The sequence below is a fragment of the Trifolium pratense genome, linkage group LG4 (genome assembly GCF_020283565.1).
Source record: "Trifolium pratense cultivar HEN17-A07 linkage group LG4, ARS_RC_1.1, whole genome shotgun sequence".
NCBI lineage: Eukaryota > Viridiplantae > Streptophyta > Magnoliopsida > Fabales > Fabaceae > Trifolium > Trifolium pratense.
Window position 1 is genome coordinate 15265064 of NC_060062.1, and position 27098 is coordinate 15292161.

At 29.9% G+C, this 27098-nt stretch overlaps 3 protein-coding genes across 3 annotated transcripts; 2 read left to right on the forward strand and 1 right to left on the reverse strand.

The window, feature by feature from the left end:
- The first annotated feature begins 3238 nt into the window (after positions 1 to 3238).
- Positions 3239 to 4724, forward strand: LOC123922163. The gene is made up of 3 exons (XM_045974908.1): positions 3239 to 3866; positions 3966 to 4101; positions 4463 to 4724. The coding sequence occupies exons 1-3, from the start codon at positions 3239 to 3241 to the stop codon at positions 4722 to 4724; spliced, it is 1026 nt and encodes a 341-aa protein (XP_045830864.1).
- Positions 4725 to 5687: 963 nt separating this feature from the next.
- On the reverse strand, positions 5688 to 6398 carry LOC123924726 (ethylene-response factor C3-like). The gene has a single exon (XM_045977691.1). It carries the CDS (start codon positions 6396 to 6398, stop codon positions 5688 to 5690), a length of 711 nt encoding a protein of 236 aa, XP_045833647.1.
- Positions 6399 to 15933: 9535 nt separating this feature from the next.
- Positions 15934 to 27025, forward strand: LOC123919434 (very-long-chain aldehyde decarbonylase CER1-like). The gene is made up of 10 exons (XM_045971352.1): positions 15934 to 16000; positions 17272 to 17486; positions 17947 to 18179; positions 21161 to 21380; positions 22305 to 22680; positions 22784 to 22891; positions 24320 to 24520; positions 25803 to 25895; positions 26210 to 26383; positions 26472 to 27025. The coding sequence occupies exons 1-10, from the start codon at positions 15941 to 15943 to the stop codon at positions 26634 to 26636; spliced, it is 1845 nt and encodes a 614-aa protein (XP_045827308.1). The 5' UTR covers positions 15934 to 15940; the 3' UTR covers positions 26637 to 27025.
- The last annotated feature ends 73 nt before the right edge of the window (positions 27026 to 27098 follow it).

The following is a 27098-nucleotide window of genomic DNA, read 5'->3' on the forward strand; positions in this document are numbered from 1 at the left end:
ATATATATATATATATATATATATATATATATATATATATATGATTAAATTACCAATGTAACATTTGTGTAATGTTATACCGTTCAATAACACTTTAACGAATATAAATTTTACAAAGTTCGCCGTTGGATTGAAATTTATATCGTATAGATCTATAATCGTTTGATTATGTATTGAGACCGATCAAGATTAACGGTATATGCGTTTTTATTGAATACCGTTTATCTTGATCCGTCCCAGTAACATATCAAATGATTATAAATTTTTGTAAAATTTAACATAGATGATCTATATGATATAGACTTTCAATCCAACAATGAATTTTGTAAAATTTATATTCGTTAAAGCATTATTGAAAGGTTTAACGAATATAAATTTTACAAAATTCACTGTTGGATTGAAAGTCTATATTATATAGATCATCTATGTTAAACTTTCAATCCAAATTAATTTTAGTGGAAAGTGATAAACTAAGTTGTAAGCTTTATGAAGTAATAAAGAGAGTAAACTAAGTTGAAGCTAAAGAGACAGTTATTTTCTTCAAACTTGATTAAGAGATCATGGGTTCATGAGTTTGGAAGATGGCGAAGCACGTTTGCACAAGCAGTTGGTTATTCTTGTGCCTATAAATAGTAGTTTCTTTAGTTGGAATAAGGGTCACAATTCATATACAAAATTCACAAACCTAAAGTATCCATGCGTTTGAGAGAAAAGGGTGAAGTGAAGAACATGTATGAATTTGTGAGCCATTTACTTTCTTTGTAAAACTTTTACATGTTTATGCAATTTTAATCTTTCTTTTGTAATTTATCTTTTCAAATTCTCTCGTTTGAGTGAATTGTGTCTAATTTACATTTTTCTTTGCAAATTGTTCTTTCAAACTGGTTTACCAAATGTTTATTTCAATGATGAACATTAAAATTTATACACAAAATATGTCCTAGGATTTACTAGTTGGTCATGCAAGTAATTAAATTAAACTAATGATTGTTTACGAAAAACCAGCGTAAACAAATTGGCATGCCCAGTGGGATTGGTTTTGTGTGTTTTTCTTTTGTTTTCATAAAGATTGTTATATTTTTACTAAGTATGCATTTGAGAAGTGACACGTCCCTTCCAAATTTAACAAGTGTTAAGTCTCGTCAAAAAATGGTGAGACCACCCCCTCAAAATGCATCCACGAGTAATTTGTTCACAAGTGCTGACGCAAGTTCTAGTAATGCTGGCCTAGAAGGACAACCACGAGCGTTTTCTTCAGACGCTGCTTTTGATTCGACCATAGGGACAACAAACCCTATGTTTCACGCAAACACATTTGGTGGACATAATTCTGCCTCGATAGGGTCAACTCAAGTTACCCATGTTTCGAATCCAACTAATCTGTATTCTCAAGGGAATCCAAATGATGGAAGGAGTCCTCCTAGATCTCCGTTTTCATTCCCAACTAACCCTGGATTTGGAATGCCAACAACTTTAATGGCAAATTTATTTAGTAACCAACATATGGAGAGTCCTCCAAGATTTTCCCCTTCAACACCAGATGTTGGGAATTCAGGTTCGAGGCCAGTAACTCGGGCCTTAAGTTCTTCATCTGTGATGTCCCTAAGACAGCAGATGGATGAAAGTAATCATGAAATGGTTAACACTTTGACATCGCAATTAGGAACTGTGTTAAATCCTCTAATTAATAACACAAATGACAGTTACCAATTGTTGGCTGGCCAAATGAGTCGAATTGCTTATTTCTTTGGATAATTAAAATAAGAGAAATATTTTTTTAGATTTTTAATATATATGAATAAAATACTGCTAGGACGTGCTATTAGTGGCTTCAGAGGGTTGAATACTTAATTCGTGCTAGACAAACTGTTAAATTTTCGAAACTATATTGATTTAAAAATACTAATCTCAGTTCTCCCAAATCTTGACCAACATTATATAATATAAAGGTGATGCTTAACTCTCGTTCTCACACCCGCTAATAAAATACTCTTTGAAAAGCAATATAATTTAATTAACTCTAATCCCTACTCTCGTTGCGAATTAGAGTTAATGTTCAGTTTTTAATATCTAGTAGAAATCTCACGCTTTCGCTCTATTGATTTTTACTTTAATTAATTCTCACTCTCGTGACAAATTATAATCAACGTTTAATTAAAAACTGCTTAAGAAAATAAAACAGTCGCCAGTTTTCAAGGATTATATTTGATTTAAAAACACTAATCTTAGCTCTCGCAAATCTTGACTAGCGTTATACATAGATAAAATAAATGCTCAGCTCTCACGCGCTCACTTACCTATATAAGTATCTTTGAAAATCAATATAAAACTCATTAATCCTGAAAAGCTCTCGTGGACTTTACAACTAACGGTCAGTTTTAACTATCCGGCCCTAAACCTCAACTCTCGTCAATGTTGGTTTATTGCCTTTAAAACAATCCTCACTCTCGTGACAAATTGTTTGAAAACATATTATTTAAAACTGGTGGTTGAAAACTACTTGCACGAATCAACTACCGAACCCCTATTAGCTACTAACTACACATCCTAGCAATGCTAAATTTAGCTAGACATAACTAAAAATAAAGACATAAAATAAATAAATAAAAATAAAGACATAAAATAAAAATAAAAATAAAGAAAATAAAATAAAATAAAGAACCTGAATTAATAAAAGAAATCTTGAGTACGGACACCGACAGCGCAACAACAACAAATAAAATTTAAACTAAGAGAAGAAACTAAGAATAAATCTAAGTCTTAATTCTCTTCCTCAACTGTTACAAGTTGGTGTGTATTTTAAAGTGTAATAAAGGACACATATTTATACCAGTAGCTAGGAGACCAAAACAACAAAAACAGGCGATGTGGGACTAAAATATGTGTGGCGAACGCCACACGATGAAAGCTTGAGTGGACGGCCAGGATGAGTTGGCTGGCGGCCGCCACTAGGCCCAACTTGGCGAGCGCCATGCTTGTTGGCTAGTGGGCTGGCTTGCTGCTTTGATGGGCCGCACATGTGTGGCCCTGTGCTGCACGTGTGTGGCCTTTTTTTGTTAATTTTTGCTCCTTTTCAGTCCATTTTCGCTCCTTTCTTCAACTCGTACACTTTTTATCTGTTTATTTAAAATACGAGAAATAAGTAACTATTTATATAGTAAAACTTCGAAATCAAAATAAAAACATATAAAATATAATAATAAATTTACTAAATAAATAGCATATTTTTAGGTGTATCATGCGTAACCAGCCATTTCGACCAATTCAGAACCAAATACCTGTTCAGCATCAGAGTATGCCTGAATATAATGGGTATAACATAAGTCATACTAACCCACCAGTAAGGGTTCGAGAAGAACCGCAAGTCCAAATGGGGATGCCTGATGTCCCTAATCCTAGTGTGACTTTGGTTCACAGAAACCAAGATGCAGATGAAGTTGTTAGAAATGTGCAACAAGATAACTGTGATGGCCAAAACAATTTGGCTAACATGGTTGAAACTATACTTGCACTGAATGGCCTTAACGTTGGGTTACATAGGCCAAATTTTGTATCAACATTTTCGGAGTATGTACTCCAAACTGAATTACCAACGGGTTGGAAAATCCCTAAATTCACGAAGTTTGCTGGTGACACTAGTGAATCCACTGTCAAACACATTGCTAGATATTTGGCAGAGGCAGGGGACTTAGCAAATAATGAGAATCTAAGGATGAAATATTTTCCTAATTCTCTCACTAAGAATGCCTTTACTTGGTTCACTACACTGCCCCCTGGTTCCATCCATCATTGGACCCAATTAGAAAGAGCTTTTCATGAGCAATTATATATGGGAAAATCTAAAATTAGCCTCAAAGAATTGTCAGGTGTGAAGTGAAAAACTTCAGAGTCTATTAGGGATTACTTAAATAGGTTTAGACTTCTTAAGGCTAGATGCTTTACTCAAGTGCATGAACATGAGTTAGTTGAAATGGCCGCTGGTGGCCTTGACTACTCTATTCGAAAGAAATTAGATACTCAACATTTAAGGGATATGGCACAGTTAGCAAATAGAGTTCGACAAGTCGAACGCCTTAAGATAGAAAAGGCTAGAACTTCTATGTTTCAGAAAATATGTTGAAACTTATGATGATGATAATGAGTATGAAATCAATTACGAAGATATTGATGAAAGTGAGGTTTGTATGGCAGAATTAAAGCCAGGGCCTCCTTATACTTGTGAATTGCTAACGCCTTCGAATGGAAAAAATCCAGTTGAACCTAAAAAAGATAAATATGTTGAAAAAACTTACTCTTTTGATGTTTCTAAATGTGATGAAATCTTTGATATTTTGGTAAATGATGACCAAATAGTTGTGCCAAAAGATTTAAAAATTCCACCAATAGAACAAAGAAAGAAAATAAGTTATTGCAAATTTCATAATTATTTGGTTCATAAAACATCTCAATGTGTACTTTTCAGGGATCTGGTGCAGAAAGAGGTTGATTTCCTTAACAGGTGTAAGTTAAGTAACAAAGAGGTTATGCTATGCCTCAGGTGCAGCGCTGTGTGCGACAAAGAGGCTACTGCAGGTCTTACTAATTATGTTCCTTATGTCAAGAACAAAGGAAACTGGCCTAGGCAGAGTTTGAACAAAAGAAAAGAAATTGTTCAAGCTCCTACAATCCAACAGAGATTGGGACCAAAGACTTTCGTCCCTGCCAATCGTGTCCCTGTGAATTAGTGGGCAAATGGTAGGTATGCTGCTTTTAACAGAAAAATCCAGGAAAAACTAGACTTTTTAACCATGCATTTGCACGGGACACAATCATTCAATTATATAAGGGAAAATTGGTCAACCAAAGTTGATGTATTTAGTCCAAATTCTTAACCAAATACATCAACTTTCTTTGACCAATTTTCCCTTATATTTTGGGACCAAGGGAGTAATATATAATGAGTAGTTAAATGGTAATAATTACGCCATTAGTTGTTATGCTCATTTTGCTAATTCAATTACCCGCATGCTATTAACATGAAAAAGAAGGAGTATTTTAAACATCAGATTGGTCATCGAACTGGTGAGGGTACTGCGTCACTGTGGTCGAATACTAACTAACCTGTATAGATATTATTTACGCCTTCATCAATTATTAATCAATTAAAAAAATGAATTTGTGGCATAAAAATGTATTTAATTATTTTTACCAAAAAACCTATTAAAGGAGTTGAGATTTTACATAAAAAGAAATAAAAAGCATGAGAAAAATGTTGTGAAAATTTGTTCAATAGCCGCACGTTCATTATATATTATATATAAATATTTGAATGTAATTTTAATCACTGCGCAAGCATAGTGGTTGAAGGCAGGATTTAACCAAAGGGTAATATAGTAAATCGCTTTTCAAAGGGTAATATAGTAAACTTAACTCATATTTTGCATTAAATTAAGAAAATTAACTACACTTAACTAAATTTCTTAAATACCGCGTAAACAATTATTTTTTCTTATATTTATGTCCGGAGAGAGTATATTATTATTGTCATACCCGCGCCAATAAGCGATAGCTAACTTGTGCCGGTGGAAACTTGGGAAATAAATTACATACTTTGTAAAGTTTTTTTTTTTTTTTTTCCCTTTATAGAACAACAGTAGTGTAAAATAATTAATATTCAAGAAGTGAGGAGATCATGATTGGCCAATACATTATGAGGTTAAGTACAATAGTTGCTCCAAATATTCAGCACCCAAATCTTCACACACCAACACATTTTGAGAATTAGAATTGGTCTCTATCTGAATCTGAATTTGGTCATTTTTTATTTTCTTTTTACTAACCTTATTGGATCTTTTTCTCATAATGTGTTTGCTCTTGATTGCCAGCACTGGGGAAGTACCTTCTTCCAAAGGCTTAGAATTTTTAGCCATTTCTTTGAGTGATTCTCTAACCACTTCTTCTGGAAAATTCAACACAGCCGATGAACCTCTAGTTGAAAAAGCAGCTTGATCGTAAGCTAAAGCAGCTTCTTGGGCCGTATTGAATGTTCCAATCCATACTCTAGCACCTTTTCTTGTTGAGTCCCTTATCTCTGCCGCGAATTTCCCCCATGGCCTTCTTCTTACTCCTCTAAACGGTATTTTATTATTTTCTTTAATCAGCGGTGGTGGTGATGATGATGGTAATGTTTGCGTCTCATTCATCACTTGAGTATAAGTTGTATTGGATGAGACATGTAGTGGTTCATTGTTTAGCAAGGATAACGATTCCGTGGTTTGTGATTGTGAGTTGTTGTTGAAGTTGATATCATCATTGAAGTAATTAGTGAAATCTTCTAATTCGGAAAATAAATTATTGAAGGAGTTTTCAGGGAAGTATATAAGGTTTTGGCTTTGGTAGACAGAAGAATATAAATCCATTTTTGATACTCTTAACAAATTCTCATTATCACGTAGAATTTTTGTTTTTTGGTACAAAGAATTTTGTATGTAAGCCTAATATTTTTTCCTTTTTATAGTGAAACACTACTTTGTTTTTGTTTTTTTTTTTTTTTAAATTTTTTTTTTGTATATCGAATGTGTGAAGCACTACTAATTGGGGTTTGACTTATCTACTTCTAACTTAGTAATAAAATTGATTACTATCCAATTTACTAATTTGTAATAATATTTGATATTTTATATTCTTCATCGTAATTTTACTCTATTAAATTTATTATTATTTTTTTTTTTGTGAACTAAGAGCATAATGACGTCAAAGGATCTAGAAAAAATTCCAACTAGGTTGGCACCTCTCGTAGATCCTCATCCTGCGCCAAGTGCTCATAATATATATATATATATATATAAAAAAGGAAAAAAAGCGTACAAGCTGGGGCGGGGGGGGGGGGGGGCAAGACCAAACCCAGCTAGAACAATCAAAACAACAAAGCAAAAAACAAGAGTAAAAAACCTAAGAAAATCGTAACCGAGTACAACCAAATTGATCCATGACGAAATCATCATAAGCAAAGCGAGGAAAAGATGCCCACCAGTGAAAGTCTACAATGGAGAGGCCATGGCTAGCCAATTTGTCCGCACACGAGTTCCCTTCCCGGAAAGTGTGAGAGAAAAGGATCCGCATATTCAACGAGAAGCAATTCAACCACCTGTTACGGATGTCCCAAGGCACTATACTGTGATCTTTAGAGGCTTGAATAACGATCTGTGAATCACTCTCGATCCAATCATGTAACCAGCCCCTTTGATGAGCTTGTTCAATAGCTATAATGATAGCCAAGATTTCGGTATGCAAAACCGAAGAGACGTGAAGCCGACAAGAGAAACTGCCCAAAAAACCGCCTGTGTAGTCCCGAAATATCGCTCCACAAGCAGCCACACTGTTTCTTACCGAACCATCCGTATTCGCTTTCAGCCAAGAAGCCGAAGGGGCTTTCCAAGACACCAGAACATAGCCATAAGGCCGAACCGGAATTAAAAATATATGTATAAAAACAGGAAGAAAATGAAAATATGAGTATATCCATAAGAATAGGTATAACAAAAATAATAATAAAATGATTATATATAGAAAGTTTAGTAAAAAATATAGAAAAAAACATAAACAATAAAAAAATTATAGAAAGTTAAGGTATAATAAAATGTTTAGTAAAAAAAAAAACTACTAACAATACTTTAAAAGGACTCCCTCCATTTTTTTAGAAACCTTGTCTCAGTGTTTTCATTGAGACTAGTTTTTTTTTTTCTTTTCTTCACAAACACTTTTTATAGTTTTTTCTAAGGTAATTATAATTGGACCGGACATCGAACTGGTGAGCTTACCGGTTCAAGGTTCAATTGATCGGACCGGGATTCAATTCGGTCCGACAGTTTTTAATTAAATATATATATATTTTAATTAATATATAAATAAAATTATATAAACAATTACTCTAAAAGGAAAAAAAAATAGTTGCTAATATTCTAAATAAATAAAAATTCACTATGGGCTTCTTTTTTTATAAAGCCTAACCCATAAAAAAAACCCTAAATTATAACACAAAGTGATGCAGCTGCCTCATTTTATAATATTTTCATCTATACAGACTCTTTCACTCTCATTTTTCATCTATACAGTGTGTCTCTTCCTCACTCTCTGCTTCCATTCTTCTTCCCCATCTTTTTTATTTTCATCTATCACGCCATCTCTCGATATAAGCATCATGACTTTATTCTTTTTCTCCATCTTCATCTAATATTTTTTTCCCTTTCTTTTGTTGCATCTATGAAAACAAACTAAATAAATTGTCCTCTATTATTTATTTCAATACTGAACAACTATAACAACTTAATCTTTTTTTTTTGTTCCTCCTAATCTAATTTCAGTTTCATTTTCCCGTGTTTCTAATATTTCTTGCGTTTTTTGAGATGTTAAATTAAAATTCTTATAAAAAAAAAAACAGACAAAAATGATTTGTACTCCCGGTTTAAAAAATAAAATCCAGACAGACCGGTTTACCTGCAAACGATGACGTTGGTGTTTCAGATTTTTTTTTTTAAAATTAAAACTGTTGAACCGCTGAATCGCCCCGCCGGTTTGAACCGGTTCGTAATCGGTTCGAACGGTTTTTTTTCCGGTCGGCTTGATGTCCGGTTTTTGCACCTAACCGAATCACTTTCACTCCCGGTTCACGGTCCGACCGGCCGATCTAGTCCGGTTTTGATAACCATGATTTTTCCCTTTATATTATATATGAGCAAATAGGCATAGTATTAGTGCTACTGTAACATCCCAACTTTTATTATTAGGATTATTTATTTATTTGTTTATTTATTTAATTATTCATGTGTTTATTATTTAATTAATTGTGTTTAATTATGGGCGCGCAACGGTCCTAATTTAATATTTGCATATTTATGAGTTTTAGACTAAGTTGGAACATAGAATAAATAATAGTTGGAGAATTGTTTATTGGGCTTACGTGAAATTGGGCCTAGGATAGGATTAGTGGAAGGGTATCTTGGTAATTACCAGAAGATGGAAAACCTAGATATTAAAGGTTACCAAGACTCCAAGAGAAAGTAGTAGTCATTTTGTGATGTTTTTTGTCGAGGTAGAGAGAAAAAGAAGAAGTTGGAAAGAAGAAAAGAATAGAAAGAAAAGAAGAAGAAGAAGAAGAACAGAAAAAGAATAAGCCATACAGTTCACTAGCTTCAACGTAGTGTCTATTAAAGCGGACTCTAAGCTAGCGTCTACTAGACGCAACTGTTAGCTTCAGGCATTTAAGAGTCTGTCACGATGTAGACGCTAAGTAGACGCTAAAACGCTTGTAGCGTCCGTTTTTTGCCCTTTAGAGTCTCATTTTGGCAGACGCTTTAAGACAGTTTTCTTGTAGTGCCAGTTGACTGGTGTTTTGAGGATTTTCGGAGCTTTATGTTGATTCTGAGCATTGGCTCAAGAGAAATTTGGGTGTCTTGCGGTAAGTGCAGTATTTGGATTTTCTTTTTTACCATATGGTTTTGAAAGAATTGTTAAAAATTAAAGAGTTATATATGTTGGAATGAGTTGGTACTTTGGAGAAAAACTTGATAAAGAAATAAATATAAGTGTTGAATTAATTAAGTGTGTAGTGTGAATTGGAAAGGCTCATTTAAGTCCTACATTAAAGAGAACATATGCCCTAGTAGGAATTTATATATGGAAGGTGGCTTCTTGGTATGTGCCTCAAGGGGTGCACCGTCGCCGCAACCTGCTCAAATCGGTCTTGAGCCTTATTGATGCTGAAATTACATTTTTTTTTTCATAATGATACTAGAAGGACTATAATTGATGCTGAAAAAATGCAAGGACTAAAATTGAGGCTAAGATTATTTTTTGAAAATTACATTTACTTTTGATGGGTCAGGCATAAAAAACGGCAGCCCAAATACAATCAATCCTTTTTTGGCCTTAACCCTTTTAGGTCATATGGAAATTGGGCTTGACCATGCTAGCCCATTGGGCTTTGGTTTGGCCTGCTGTCAATGAAATTATGTTATTTTTTAAAATATAATATCAAAATAAACATATAATATTTTCATCTAATTAAAAAACTATTAATAAAAATATAGTCAAATATATAAGTTTAATAAAAAGTGATACACTTACCTAAATCTTTTAAACTGCCTTGCATTTTAAATTTGTTACGCTATAAAAAAATTGCCTTGATTTTTATTTAACTTTTTTATTTAATTAAATATTTAATAAAAAGTTAAATAATACGTTTACTTTATTTAATAATTTATTTAATTATCTGAATTAAAATTAACAAATAAATAGTAAAATATTATTCATAGGAAGGTGTTTTCAATGTCAAAGATATTTTGGTACTTTCATATTTAATCAACATTGCCCTCTATTCTATATTTCTTATATTTCTTTTATGACAAACAATACCTTTAAAGTTCAATTTACTCTGCTTCTTATCTCTTTCTTTCTTCTTGTACTGTTTTCCAGTTTTACCTATTTTCCCTTCACAATTTTTTTAAGAACAAAATATACCCTAAAGAGTGTAAACAAATTGACAATTAATGACACTGTTTATATTATTGCATATAAAAAATTAGTTTACCTACCTTTTAGTAGAATTATTTTAAATGCAGTTTTTTTTTTTCTTTCCAATTCATACTTATTTATTAATTAACACATACATTTTTATGTGTTGTTTAACATTACATTGAAATGATAATATGCAGATACCTGCAGACATGGTCATCAATTGTGTGATTACAGCCATTTTTATTCATTCACATAAACCTCCTAAGAATTTCATCTACCATGTTTCTTCATCATTAACAAATCCTCTCAAATATTAAGCAATATTAGCCATAATTATTTCGAAAATAACCCTTGCATAAATCAAAATGGAAAGCCAATAATCACTTCCAAGGTACATGTGGTGAATAGTTTTTAAATAGCAAATAGATCATTTAAGTATTATGTTTGTAATATATAATTCCTTTCAATTTTTTAACTTTAAGTTATAAATAAATCTTTTAAGTTTATAAATTTATAACATCTAGGTCCTACCTGAGAATGGATCCTCTCAATTTTTTTTCTCCATTTTTCTCAATTTTTACATCACAACCATCAATCGTCCTACCTATATGTTATTAACATAAAATTTAAAAGATTTAACTTGTAGATGTATATATTATAATAATAATGATATAAGAAATTTAATGTTTCAAAAGTTAAAATGCATAAATTAACATTTAATAATTTATATTTCTGCTTCCTTGACATGTGCCCTTAAAGGCACATGATATCTCCAAAATGGTTGGACACACCTCTTATTATTTTAGGTTGATGTTTTTAGTGCTTATATTTTGGCGGACTTCTAAAAATAGTCCCTATATTTTTATATTTTATTTTTAGTTCCCCATGTTTTTTATGTTTTCAATGTTGGTCTCTACCGTTAAATTTTGGTTGACTAGATAAATAAAAAATGCCACATAAACGTTAGAAGGGGTCTAAAAACCAAATTAGGCGATAAGTAAATTCAATGGGCTGAAAACCAGTCATATTAGGTAGTCCAGTAGGCTGAATACTAGTACTGAAAATCAAATAAAAAAAAATTTAACTTTTAGTTCTCTCGTTTATAAAATCAATTTTTTCTAAAAATTAAAGTTAATAATTAATTTATCTTTATCAGAGATCAATGTGAAACCAAAAAATTTAATTATTAAAGATCAATGTGAAACCAAAATTTTAAAATTTATCTTTTTGAGAGATCAATGTGAAAAAAAAAATTCTTTAGGATACTAAAAAGTCAAAAATCATTCAAAAATGAATGAAATATACTGTGTGATTGATAAAAAATTTATGGAAATATGCTGTGTTATTGATAAGGCTAAAACCCCACCTCTTAGCAGCCCATATTTATGAATGTCAATCATAGCAACCACTTATAAGTTATTGGGTGTTTTGGTTCGTAAAATAGCAAACACTGAATAGAATAATATAGGACAAAACAAGATAATATAAGGCAGAATAAAACTGTATCGAAGAGAGATATAGCGATAATATTTTTATATTTGAAACTAAAATGAGTATTTATGTATTTTTTATAGTTGTACTGTGGACAAAAAATTGTCCTGTGGTTCAGTGAGGACAAAAAATTATGTTTTTGTCCTATTCCGTACTACCTAATTTGTTCAGTCTTATAATCAGTTTCAAATCAAACAAAGTACAACAAAAGTTGTCCACTTTCATTTTTTAGCAGATCAAACGCACCATAGGTGAACAATTTGCCAAGTGAAGCACTATATATATAGCTTCCAAATGCTACAATCTCATAACAATAAGATATGGCTTCTAAACCGGGCATCCTTACAAACTGGCCTTGGAAACCTCTTGGAAGCTTCAAGGTTCTTTTAAGTGTTGAATTAATTAAGTGTGTAGTGTGAATTGGAAAGGCTCATTTAAGTCCTACATTAAAGAGAACACGTGCCCTAGTAGGAATTTATATATGGAAGGTGGCTTCTTGGTATGTGCCTCAAGGGGTGCACCGTCGCCGCGGCCTGTTCAAATCGGTCTTGGGCCTTATTGATGCTGAAATTACATTTTTTTTCCATAATGATACTAGAAGGGACTAAAATTTATGCTGAAAAAATGCAAGGACTAAAATTGAGGCTGAGATTATTTTTTGAAAATTACAATTACTTTTGATGGGTCAGGCCTAAAAAACGCCAGCCCAAATACAATCGATCCTTTTTTGGCCTTAACCCTTTTAGGTCATATGGAAATTGGGCTAGACCATGCTAGCCCATTGGGCTTTGGTTTGGCCTGCTGTCAATGAAATTATGTTATTTTTTAAAATATAATATCAAAATAAACATATAATATTTTCATCTAATTAAAAAGCTATTAATAAAAATATAGTCAAATATATAAGTTTAATAAAAAGTGATACAATTACCTAAATCTTTTAAACTGCTTTGCATTTTAAATTTGTTATTTTACTTTATTTGCCTTGATTTTTATTTAACTTTTTTATTTAATTAAATATTTAATAAAAAGTTAAATAATACTTTTACTTTATTTAATAATTTATTTAATTATCTGAATTAAAATTAACAAATAAATAGTAAAATATTATTCATAGGAAGGTGTTTTCAATGTCAAAGATATTTTGGTACTTACATATTTAAGCAACATTGCTCTCTCTTCTATTTTTCTTATATTTCTTTTATAACAAACAATACCTTCAAAGTTCAATATACTTTGCTTCTCATCTCTTTCTTTCTTCTTGTACTCTTTTACGGTTTTACCTATTTCTCCCTTTACAATTTTTTTAAGTACAAAATATACCTTAAAGAGTGTAAACAAATTGACAATTAAAGATACCGTTTATATTATTGCATATAAAAAATTAGTTTACCTACCTTTTAGTAGAATTACTTTAAATGCAGTTTTTTCTTTTTCAATTCATACTTATTTATTAATCAACACATACATTTTTATGTGTTGTTTAACATTACATTGAAATGATAATATGCAGATACCTGCAGATATGGTCATCAATTGTGTGATTACAGCCATTTTTATTCATTCGCATAAACCTCCTAAGAATTTCATCTACCATGTTTCTTCATCATTAAGAAATCCTCTCAAATATATTGATTTAAGCAATATTAGCCATAATTATTTCAAAAATAACCCTTGCATAAATCAAAATGGAAAGCCAATAATCAGGGCGGATCCACTTTATGGTTAGGGGGTGCATGTGCACACCCTGGGATTTTACTAATTACACCCATATCCTACTATTATTACTGTTTTGCACACCCTCATATTTAAATTTTGCACCACCCAAAATTCTCTCACCACTTCATGTGCAGAATCACTGTGTAATATCAGCATTTATAGTCTTTCATCAGCTTGCTTTTGACTTTTCACACTATTAACACAGGTAAATGACAAAAATTACATTACATAATGCCTAGTTTTTTTTTTTTTTTTTTTTTTTTTGAGAAAATGCCTAGTTTTTTTATTTTACTGTAACTTGTTTTTGTCACAAAGGGTAACTATATAGATATATATATTAAAATTTATAATTATTAATTAAAGTTAAAAATTGTTGTTAAGTCTTAGTTCAATAGTCAATATTAATATTTTTAGGTTAGACGTTTTTACTTGGGGTTCAAATATGAGACTTCGAAATTGTGTGTGGGTATTTCAGTAGTATTTGTTATTTTGTCTACAGATAAAAAAAAAGTTAAAATTTTTGCACCCGCTGACACGGGGTCCTGGCTCCGCCACTGCCAATAATCACTTCCAAGGTACTTGTGGTGAATAGTTTTTAAATAGCAAACAGATCATTTAAGTATTACGTTTGTAATATATAATTCCTTTAAATTTTTTAATTTTAAGTAATAAATAAATCTTTTAAGTTTATAAATTTATAACATCTAGGTCCTACCTGAGAATGGATCCTCTCAATTTTTTTCTCTCAATTTTCCTCAAATTTTACATCACAACCATCAATCGTCCTATCTATATGTTATAAACATAAAAAACTTAAAAGGCATATTTGTTATTTAAAAAATTTAAAAGACCTATCTACTACAAATATAAAATTTAAAAGATTTAACTTGTAGATGTATATATTATAATAATAATTAAACATTTGTACATATTTGATATGTTTTCAAGGTCGTATATTTGGTGAACAAAATTTGTTGACGGAGATTCCAAGATGTTTATGATAACACTTGCAGAAAAGGATCTTGTTAACATGTGCCTAAAGGGCACATGTTAAGATATACCAATATAGAAACTTAACATTTAATGATACAAGAAATTTAATGTTTCAAAAGTTAAAATGCATAAATTAACATTTAATAATTTATATTTTTGCTTCCTTGACATGTGCCCTTAAGGCACATGTTATCTCCAAAATGGTTGGACACACCTCTTATTATTTTAGGTTGATGTTTGAAAAAAAAAAATTAAATATGTTTTTAGTGCTTATATTTTGGCGGACTTCTAAAAATAGTCCATATATTTTTATATTATATTTTTAGTTCCCCACGTTTTTTATGTTTTCAATGTTGGTCTCTACTGTTAAATTTTGGTTGACTAGATAAACAAAAAATGCCACATAAACGTCAGAAGGAGTCTGAAAACCAAATTAGGCGGTAAGTAAATTCAATGGGCTGAAAACCAGTCATATTAGGTAGTCCAGTAGGCTGAATACTAGTACTGAAAATAAAATAAAAAAAATTTAACTTTTAGTTCTCTCGTTTATAAAACCAATTTTTTTCTAAAAATTAAAGTTAATAATTAATTTATCTTTATGAGAGATCAATGTGAAACTAAAAAATTTAATTATTAAAGATCAATGTGAAACCAAAATTTTAAAATTTATCTTTTTGAGAGATCAATGTGAAAAAAACAAAATATTCTTTAGGGATACTAAAAAGTCAAAAATCATTCAAAAATGAATGAAATATACTGTGTGATTGATAAAAAATTATGGAAATATGCTGTGTTTTTATAAGGCTAAAACCCCACCTCTTAGCAGCCCATATTTATGAATGTCGATCATAGCAACCACTTATAAGTTATTGGGTGTTTTGGTTCGTAAAATAGCAAACACGAAATAGAATAATATAGGACAAAACAAGATAATATAGGGCAGGATAAAACTGTATCGAAGAGAGATAGAGCGATAATACTTTTATATTTGAAACTAAAATGAGTATTTTTGTATTTTTTATAGTTGTACTGGGGACAACAAATTGTCCTGTGGTTCAGCGAGGGACAAAAAATTTTGTTTTTGTCCTGTTCCTTGCTACCTAATTTGTTCAGTCTTATAACCATGCAGTTTCAAATCAAACTTCTTTTTTTAGCAGATCAAACGCACCCATAGGTGAACAATTTACCAAGTGAAGCACTATATATATAGCTTCCAAATGCTACAATCTCATAACAACTAGATATGGCTTCTAAACCGGGCATCCTTACAAACTGGCCTTGGAAACCTCTTGGAAGCTTCAAGGTTCTTTTAATTTATTATCATTTACAATAATCTCTCTCCCTCTTTTTATCTCTAAAAATGATATTGTATTTATCATATTCTCTATTTTCTTAATTACCTTTAACTTTTTCAATATATATATATATATATATATATATATAAAGAGGAGACAAAAACTTTTGGTGCGAACTTTTCATAACATCAATAATAACCTTAACTTTTTTTTTTAGCGGCAAAACTTTTTTATTAACAAACTCACCATAACATAAGAGTTTTTTTTTTTAAGCAGTAAAAATCTTTTATTAACAAACTCATCATAACAAAAAACATGTTTTTTTTTTTGCAACAAACAAACTCAACATAACAAAAAACATGTCTTTTTTTTTATATAAGTTTCCATAATAAACACAGACAGACGCGGAACGCTAGTGTCAATAATGAATGGGATACAATCAAATATTGAATCTTTTAAAAAAAAAATTGGTAAAAAAAAGGGCAAAACCTTGAATCTTTTAAATATTTAGTCTTGAATTCTTTATTTAACCGGTGTGTTTTTCTTTTGAATTTGCACCGTTAAATATGACATTTAAGACTACTTATATAAAAACATATAGAAGCGTCTATTAACAACAACTATTACTAATTACTGTAAGTAAATTTTATTTATCATTTTATGAATAACTAGCATAATTTTTTTTTTTTTTTTGACAAACTAGCATACAAATATATTTTTGGTTACAACTAGCATACAAATATGATCCTCCTTCAAATGATACCCTATATTGGCTTTAGCTAAAATGAAAGAGTATGACAAGTGGTGCACGGTGCACCAGTTGTCAATAACTCTATAACGAATACGAATTTTATAAAATCCACCGTTAGATAAAAATTTTATATCGTATAGATAATCCATATAAATTTTTTAAAAAATTGAAAATCATTTGATATGTTATTGAGACTCATCAAAATTAACGGTTTATGAATTTTATTAAATACCATTAATTTTGATAGGTCTCAATAATATATCAAATGATTTTCAATTTTTTTAAAAATTTATATGAATAATCTATATGATATAAACTTTCTATCCAACGGTAAATTTTATAAAATTCGTATTCGTTATCAAGTTATTGATAAGTGGTGCACCGTGCACCACTTGATTAACTTGTGCATAATAGAAGCAGCACCCTATATTTTATTTCATATTTCCTCAATAGTTTTGTTAAATATATTTTTTTAATCGTTTCTATAACTAACATATTATTTTCTGTCTTTGTCTTCTATATATTAAGTACGTGATTTTGAGCCCATGGATTGCTCATAGCTTATACACTTTCATATGGGTTGAACAAGATCCAACATACTTTCTCATACTCCCTTTCATGTTTGTGAGAATGCTACACAATCAAATTTGGATTTCTATCTCACGCTACCAAACTGCAAAAGGCAAAAACAGAATTATTGACAAAGGCCTCGAATTCGATCAAGTCGACAGAGAAAGCAACTGGTTCATAAAATTTGTCTTTGTTATTCTCTTTAGTCCTTATTATATGAAAATATTTATTTTTTAAATTCATTATAAATTTGATGTATTTAGACTATAATTTTGTCCAAACACATTAATTTTACATTAAATCTAAAAAATAATCATTTTTTATGATCATGACTGAAGGAAATATAAATCGATGATTAATTGGAATTTTACTCATCTAAGTGATCGAGCAATTGTTAAAGTACAAAAAAAATCAATAATCGATATTTTTAATATATCTATGAATTTTACAGATATACATATAATATCAAGTATTAATTTATTTATCATTTACAAATATTACTCACATGACTCTATAAAATACGAGTTGTTCACTTAAGATGAATCCGATCCAATTAATTGATAAAATTTAAATATTAATTTATTTTAAAAATTGGATCTTATTGTTAAGACCTTGAGTGTGTCACATTTGCAGGGATGATCAAATATTGCTCACTGCACTAGTATTTTATATAATATACACATTATTTCCTATGGCTGCAAACTTACCATGGTGGAGAACAGATGGTGTGGTTCTTACAACTATTTTGCATGCTGGACCAGTGGAGTTCTTATACTATTGGCTACATAGAGCACTTCATCATCATTATCTATATTCTCGATATCATTCTCATCATCATTCTTCAATTGTCACAGAGCCTATCACTGGTATTATCATATAGATTTTGAATTTTTTTTTCTTTATAAAATTTTGTCAAACCTTATATTTAATTAATTAATCAGTCTTTCGAACGAATGTCTCTAGGTACTCTTTAAACATTATATTTAAAGAAATGATTTATTTAAAAAGTGAAATATTTCAATTTTCAATGTGTTGACTTCATACATGATATGATATATATATTATTATGTTCACCGTTATAGATATAAACTGTTTGCGTAGCCTAGCTGCAGAAGCTGCTTATGTATTGGTTGGGGTTGGGCATTCGAATCCTCCTTTTTAACATATTAAATTTGTGTAAAATTTAACGTTATTGACTAAAATCGTTCGATATGTTATTGAGACATATCAAGATTAATGGTTGATTTTGTAAAATTTGTATTGTTAAAGTGTTATTGAGCGGTGTAACATTATTCAAATGTTACACCGGTGTAATTTGATCCCTCCCATATATATATATATATATATATATATATATATATATATATATATATATATATATATGGGGTTTGCGAACTTAGACCCACCTAAAAACATGAAGGTTTAAGTTAGCAAGGTGCACCTTTTCACTTTAGACCAAAACACCCTTTTTACTATTTTAATATAGTTTCAAGCCAAGGGTAGTTTAGTAAAACCGATTTGATGTTTTAACATAAAGATCTAAGTTAGCAAGGTGCACCTTTTCAAAGTTGAGTAACATGTTTTCTTAAGTTGTCATTTTTTGATTTCATATGTTGTTTATTTAGATTGAATATATCTATAATTAAGTGGGTGTAAATTAGCAAATGAGTGCACCAACATTTAATAAAATTTACCTAACTCACTACAAGAATACATGAATTTATTGGTGGATTTAATTTACACTTATTGGCGGTTTTAACCCCCAGTAAGTTATTGGCGGCCTAAGCCGCCAATAAGTGAGAAAAACCCTCACAAAATTAAAAAAATAATTTTTTAAAACGGACATATAACTTAGTGGCGGCTTAAGCTGCCAGTAATTTAGTGGCGGTCTAAACTGCCTGTAACAAGTGCTAGATGCTTTAGAAAATGATGGCTTTAGCCGCCAATAACATGCAATGACATGCCTAGAATTTAGTGGCATCTTTGGCCGCCGATTAATATTAAGGAAATTAAAAATAAAAAAAAAACAGAACAAAGCTTCTTCGTTCTCTCTATTCTTTCTCCCTTCATGAACAAAGCCTCTATAAAATCAAACAACACGAATATCTCCTTCAAAATCAAACAACATAAATACAGAAACATCACAAAGAACACATAAACATAGAAACATCTCCTTCAAAATAAACAACGTGAAATTAAAATCAAACCCAAAAACACATAAACATAGAATCAAATCAAACCCAGAAACATCTAATTCAAATCGATTCTACATCGATGCGTCTCAATCTGTTCATATTCTTCTGCGACCTGGACTCAAACTCTGCAAACATGTTTGTGTTGCTAACCCAATTCAATTTTTGTGTTCTTCAACTTCAACTCAATTTTTTGTAAAATTTGGGTTACTGAGTTTGCTTAAATCTAATTTTTATATGAGAAGATCAAAGAATTTGGGATTGAGAGGTGGCAATGGAGATTTTAGGTTGCTAGTTTTGTGAGAAAAAAAATTGGGTTTGCGTAATCTGGAAAATTAAGAGTAGATCTGATCAATTTTTTTTTATAATTACAATAGTAGTTATAATGTTATTCGTGATTGCTCCACAATGGACCACTTGATAAAGTGGAAGTGGTCCATATTAGAATTGACCTATCTTTATATTCTCCAGGAGTATTGTGTCGCATCGAACCTGTTCACATTTTTTCTTTTGCCTTTCTCACCCTGCTAAGCCATTTTCTACCCGTTTATACATCCATTTATCTTCTTCTTGTTTTTTTTTTTCATCACTTTATAATAATTTTAGACTACTTATGTTTTATTTTTTAATTTTTTATCACGATACTCTATAGTATTTTTCAAGATACAAATAAAAAAATACTACCTCCATTTTTTTGGTTACAATAGAGGCCTAAGCCCAAGAGAAAGAAGGATTAAACGACAATAATCCCCATTACATCAGCGAGTACCAACGAGCTTAATCTAGGAGAACATTGATCATACAACCAAAGCCCTGAACCGTGCTCACAGCTCATATTAGTAAGAGTATTTACGCAAGCATTTGCCTCACAATAGGAATGACACACCTTGATATCCCATTCCAAATATAGAAGTTTGTTAAATATAGGACTTTGTTAACTAATTCGCATAAATTAAGAAAATTGTTTGTAGTAATAAATTTATTGTTTGTATTGTTTTTACGAGATTATTATTTAATAGAGAAAAATTATTTATTTTTTTATCATAGTATCTATTGTAAGGTGTAATTTATGTGTAGTCTTCTTATTATTTTTTAAAGAGTATAAGAATCTTTCCCACAAAAATGTTTTCTCTCATGACAGAAGGTATTTTGGGACCAAAATTTGCTGAATTTTTTCAAAGAGACTAAAAAAAATTGATATATTTATGTCAACTTAAAACTTATTTAATCCTTCCTAATAAAATCAAAGATTTATTAAAATATTTTACCAAACAACTTTTAACTTAAAATTAGCTTTAAGATGCAAAAAAAAAATAAAATTACCAAACATCTTTAACTTTATTTATAAAACTCCTACTTTTTACATTATTCTAAAAGTAGCTTTTAGACGGTAAAAAAGTCTGGCCAAACGGATCCTAAGTCTAGGACCAAACACAACAATACCAACTTACAATTGATTACTAAAAGAACAATTTAACCTTTAATAAAATTATTATTCTTTCTCTTTTCAATCTGTCAAAAAAAAAAATTCTTTCTCTTTTCAAAAGAATATTATTCTTTCAATTTCAGTTATATATTTCTCTTAATCCTCCTAAAATGGTTAAATGTATTACATGGAAGAAGTAACTTTTTGTTGTTGATGATGTTGATGACAGCTGTGATTCACCCATTTGCTGAGATGTTGGCATATTTTACGCTTTTTCTTATCCCATTGTTGACAACATTGGTCGTAAAAAAATCATCCGTGGCTGCATCTTTTGGTTATATCTTTTACATTGATTTTATGAACAACATGGGCCATTGCAATTTTGAGTTCTTTCCTAAGAAACTCCTCTCCTACTTTCCCCAATTGAAGTATCTCTCCTACACACCATCGTAAGTTCCTCAAATCTGTAATCATAATACTTATTTTATTTACCTTTTATTTTCATATTTTACCTTAAAGATATTGTTATGTTTCGGTGGAGTATACTTTTACTACCTTTTTATTTTCTTGAATTTTCTCTTGTACTGTTTTTATATCTATATTTATATATTATATATTTTCCATTAAAAAAAAATATAGTATGATAGTATACTTTTTTAATTCTTACGCATGCATTTGCTTGAATTCTTATATTTCTAACAAAGGGTAAGTCAAGAGATGGAAGAAACCATGGCTATCACCTTTTACTTCAAATAATGTTTGTCTTGTTCGTTCATATTATAGTAGTGTTTTTATTTATTATATTTAATAAATTTTAATTTTAATAAATATTTATTAATTAATTTTTAACCTTACCAAAAAATTCTATATTAATACATATTATTTGTCACATTTGGTTATTCTTTCTGCATTTTATTTACCAAAAAAATTGTATGTTTTTAGGCCTCATTTTAATATTCGTTGTAGGTCTCATATTATGTTAGTCTAGCTCTGAATATACCAAAAACTTATGCTATGATTTAAATTTTAGAAAACAGTGATTTAAATTTTATAATATTCTTGCAACAAAATCAATACATATTATTTGTGATTTTTCACTTTTAATAAGAGCTTATCATTTATTAGAAAAATCTTAATATTTAACATTTTTTTATTAAAGCATAATTTTTTTGTAATTTTTTTTGTCAAGTAGTTTAGTGGCTAGAAATTGCACCCTTGAGGTGAATAAGTGGAATGACCGGGGTTCGAACCCCGGCCCTCTACATATATAATGGAAATGTACCTATCAAACTGAGCTAAGATCATGAGACTCTTTGTAATATTTTCTTATTAAGTTCATTAGTATTTCATTCAATGTTTGATATATTTTACAGGTTTCACTCGTTGCATCATACAAAATTTAGGACCAATTACTCACTCTTCATGCCTATATATGACTACATTTATGGGACGGTTGATACATCTTCAGATGCTACATATGAAGCTTGTTTGAATAGACAAGAGGAATCACCAGATGCAGTGCATTTAACTCATTTAACAACATTTGATTCCATCTTTCAACTACGCTTAGGTTTTGCTTCCTTAGCCTCCAACCCACAAACATCTAAATGGTACCTAAATTTAATGTGGCCTTTTACAATGTTCTCTATGCTTATGACTTGGTTTAGTGGACAAGCCTTTGTTTTAGAAAATAACTCCTTCAAAGATCTCAAGGTGCAATGTTGGATTTTACCAAGATTTAAAACACAAGTATGAATTTCTTTTTCTCACGTCAATTTGGAACTTTAGATTTTTCATTTTCTATACCTATAAAGGATATATAACATCACATGTTTGATTTCCTACTTTGTAGTATTTCGCAAAAAAGCATAACATAACAGTAAAAAAAATGATTGAGGAGACAATAATGAAGGCCGATTTAAGCGGAGTAAAGGTGATAAGTTTAGGTCTTTTAAACCAGGTAAATTCATTCACCCCTTTCTATTTTTTATAAAAAAATGTTAATTTTCTTATTTTGTCTCGAGCTCCCTATCACTTATATTCCTATCATATTTTAGGAGGGTGTATTGAATTGAGATTTCAATGGATTTTAAAAGATTTTTTTATAATAAAAATGTCTTGAGGTATTCAATCAAGACTTTTATAAAATGTAAATAAATCTTGTGGTATTCAATTAAGACAATCAAGATTTTTTTTTCAATCCAACGAAATCTGTTGGTATTCAATTAAGATTTCTCATGATTTATAAAATATCTTGTGGTATTCAAAAATATATAGATTTGAATGGATTCTTTCTTTGAATGGATTTTAATGGATTGTGTGAGACTTTTTAGTTGAAAATACATATACATTTTTCTTTCAACAATCTCACGTAAAACATAAAGACTTTTTCAAACTCACTCCAGACTTTTTTTCCTGTGTGTTTCTTGATCGTTCTCTCTCACTCCACATTCTTTTTCTCCACCACCACAATTCCCTAACATATGCAACTCAACCATTCTTTTTCTCCACCTGAAGGTTGCCATGGAAGGGACGTACATAATATTTCTATTCCTTTGAAACTCAATTGATCAAAACGATTTTCTATTTTTTTATTTTTTTATTGAAAACGATTTTCTTTTGCCTTATAAAATTGATCTTTAACATAATTTTGTAACCAAGAAATATATATATAATTCTGCAACCTTTTTTTATGATTAGTGTTTTCTGATAAAGTTTTTAGTTCTCTTGTTCTTTTTTATGATTATTTAAAAAAAAAAAAAATTGATTCATTGATTTTATTTGTTTATATTAATTCCTTGATGTTTTTTAAGGAATGATTGATTGATTATTATATTTTTGGAAGAAATTTGTATTGAATTTATTGAGTCATTTAAATGTTAAAATTTCATAAAGTTCTTTGAAATCTCAAAAGTCTATGTTAAAAATCTCACAGAGTCTTGTGTTAAGAATCTTGAATGTAAAATGTCTTTTAAAAAAGTCTTTTAAAATCTTACAAAATCAATATAATCTCACAAAGTCTTTTAAAATCTTCAAGATTTTCTTTTGCCAAAATAGTCTTTTGAAATCTCAATCCAATACACCCCCCTTAATTGACTCACTCATTGTGGAACGGATGAAGTATTATGGTTATGATCTTTTAAAAGTATATCAAAATGTTCATAAAAGTGAAATAATCTATGTAGATTTTAGAAAGTAAGTTACAATATATACACACAATATTGTTTAAGATTCAGATTGGAATATAATCCTTCATGATTGCGGTGTCTTTGTTTTTATAGTTCCGTTTCTTCCATCGTCTGTTCATCTTGTATAGAAATTGGCTATTAATAATAATATATTTTGCTGTTAATTAAAAATAATAAAATAATCTTTCATGATTGCGCAGAGACAAGAGCTTAGTACACACTGTGCACTTTATATTCAAAGGCACCCAAACATGAACATTAAAGTTGTGGATGGCAGTAGCTTAGTTGTTGCTATTATTCTGAACAGCATTCCCAAAGGAACCAATGAAGTGCTTCTTCGAGGAAAGTTTAATAAGATTGCTTTGGCCATTATTAATGCTTTATGCAGTAAAAATGTGCAGGTATGTGAGCATATACATGTTTCTATTTTTCTTATATTATGAAGTGCTAAACAACATTCCCAAGGGACTAAGTATTTCTCTTATTAATATACTCCATCCGTCCTAAATTATAAGAAAAAAAAATAAAAATCACACTTATTAAGAAAAAGTAAATGCAATTTGCATTTAATTTTATAAGATTAAGGAAAAAAAACATTGTTGAAAATGATATTTCCCTTATAATTTGGGACAAAAAAATAAAAAAATTTCCCTTATAATTTGGGATGGAGGGATTATTCTCTTGGCACCTATTGGATTTTGGAGAATCCAATGAAGCCACGTGAGACAACAAAAGCTAATAGAGATTTTTTTTACTACAACGAGTACTTTTTCAATTAATTACCAAAAGAGTATGTCTTAAAAAAAATACACGACTTACAATTTTTTTAAAAATAAATTTGACAATGGTAGCGCTACGACTTTACTATTTTTTTTTTAAAAAAAACTTGTGTTATTGTGAGAGACAAAAATCGTCACTGAATGTCAGATATCTGTAGATATAAATAAGAACTTTTTCTGTTTTAGTGTAACAGACTTCTACCTACGGCTATAAATTTCAGAAATCCGTAAAGTCAATTTTGATTTTTTTTAAATAGCAAAATCGTAGTTGGCGTCTACAAATTTGCTTTAGATAACATAGTAAGTCGTCAACAGTTGCAGGTACGACTTACAACGTTTTTGAATTTTTTTTTTGGAACTATACCACATTGGTAATAAATTTTTTTGAAAAATATACCCATTTGGTATATCTCACTCACACAATATCTGACAATATCTCACTTCTCAAGTGTGAGTCTCCGACATTAAATTTTCGATAACAATCCCTACACTAGGATTCATTTCCGCCCCTCCACCCACCCAAACCAAATTTTGATATATATAAGAAGCAACAAGAAGCTATATCTAGAAATCACATAACCATCTCATAATACAACTTCAATATCATAGGTTTATGTTCTTTAATAAATATATAATATATAATTATAAGAATAATGCCTAATATTACGAACTGGAACATGAGATGCACAGATTCTTGGAATCTATTTTAATATTTTAGAAAACTCATGTCACATGCTGAAAATAAAAATAAAAATATAATCATGTCATGAGTTAATGCACGTGAGATGCACAAATTCTTGTCTTTCGTTAAAGCGATGTTCGTACCAAATAGCACTGCTGATGTTTTTCGTAACTTATTTGTTCAAATTTAATTTTATTCTAATGGAGAGTAAATTGCAAACAGGTGACTGTATTATACATGGATGAGTTGAAAGAACTTGAACAAAGGGTGACCATGTCCAATCCATGCTTGGCTCTATCAATCAATACTCCTAAGGTTAATTTATAGTTTTAAAGCATTCATTACTAGAATTTTAAGTTAACTAATTTCATTTGTCAAAAAAAAAAAGTTATCTAATTTCAATAACTTTTTATCAACATTTGACAATTTGAATGAACAAAATTTAAAGCAAATTGTATATATGATCATGCTTCCTATACTACTTAAAAATAAAATAAAAATCTTAAAAGAAGTTACATTATAGCTATGACTTCATAATTTCAAAAGTTGTATATGAAAAACAAAATGTAGTTTCAAATCATACATGATTCAATTATTATTTCATATATGTAACATTATGAGTCTAATAGATATGGTTAGTTGGAGATGAATGGGATGAAGATGAGCAAATGCAAGCATCAGAAGGATCATTGTTCATACCTTTTTCTCATTTTCCTCCAAAGAAAATGCGAAAAGATTGCTTCTACCATTATACACCAGCAATGATCACTCCTCCTGCACTCATAAACATGCACTCATGTGAGGTTGGTAATTTAAACCGTTAGCAAACAAATCAATGTTTTTCTTTGAACAAAGCTAAATTAATTAATGACTTTCTCCAATATGCTGCAGAATTGGCTTCCAAGAAGAGTAATGAGTGCTTGGCGCATTGCTGGAATAATTCATGCCTTAGAAAGATGGAATGTTCATGAGTGTGGTGACATTATGTTTGATATTGAGAAAATATGGGAAGCAAGTATTCGCCATGGATACCTACCCCTTAAGATTCAACACTAGCCATACAAATTTCAATAAACAACTTAAGTGGAGGAGATTATAAAAGTACTTATGTGTTAGATATATACTTCTATAAGAAAATATAAAATAAAGTCAAATTGTTTCTATATAATTGATTTTCATATGCTATCCTAGAGAGTTTATAGAAATAAGTTGAGAACAACTTATAAACATATCATGAGATGTTTCTATAAACTCTAGCTACCAAACAGTTTGACAAGTCCATATATAAATAGATAAGCTCAATTAAGTCAATTCAAATAGAATTGCAACTCTTGGATAAACTATGTTTTATATTAATAAGGCAAGTATCTGACATGGCTTTCAACCTCTAAAATGTTTATTTAAGTTGTTTTAGTTGTGTCAAAATATCAATAAAAATAATTAGTATGTATTCCATGTACTCAATTTATTAATAGTATTGAAGTTAATTTTAATTTATGTTCTTTTGTCATAATTTTT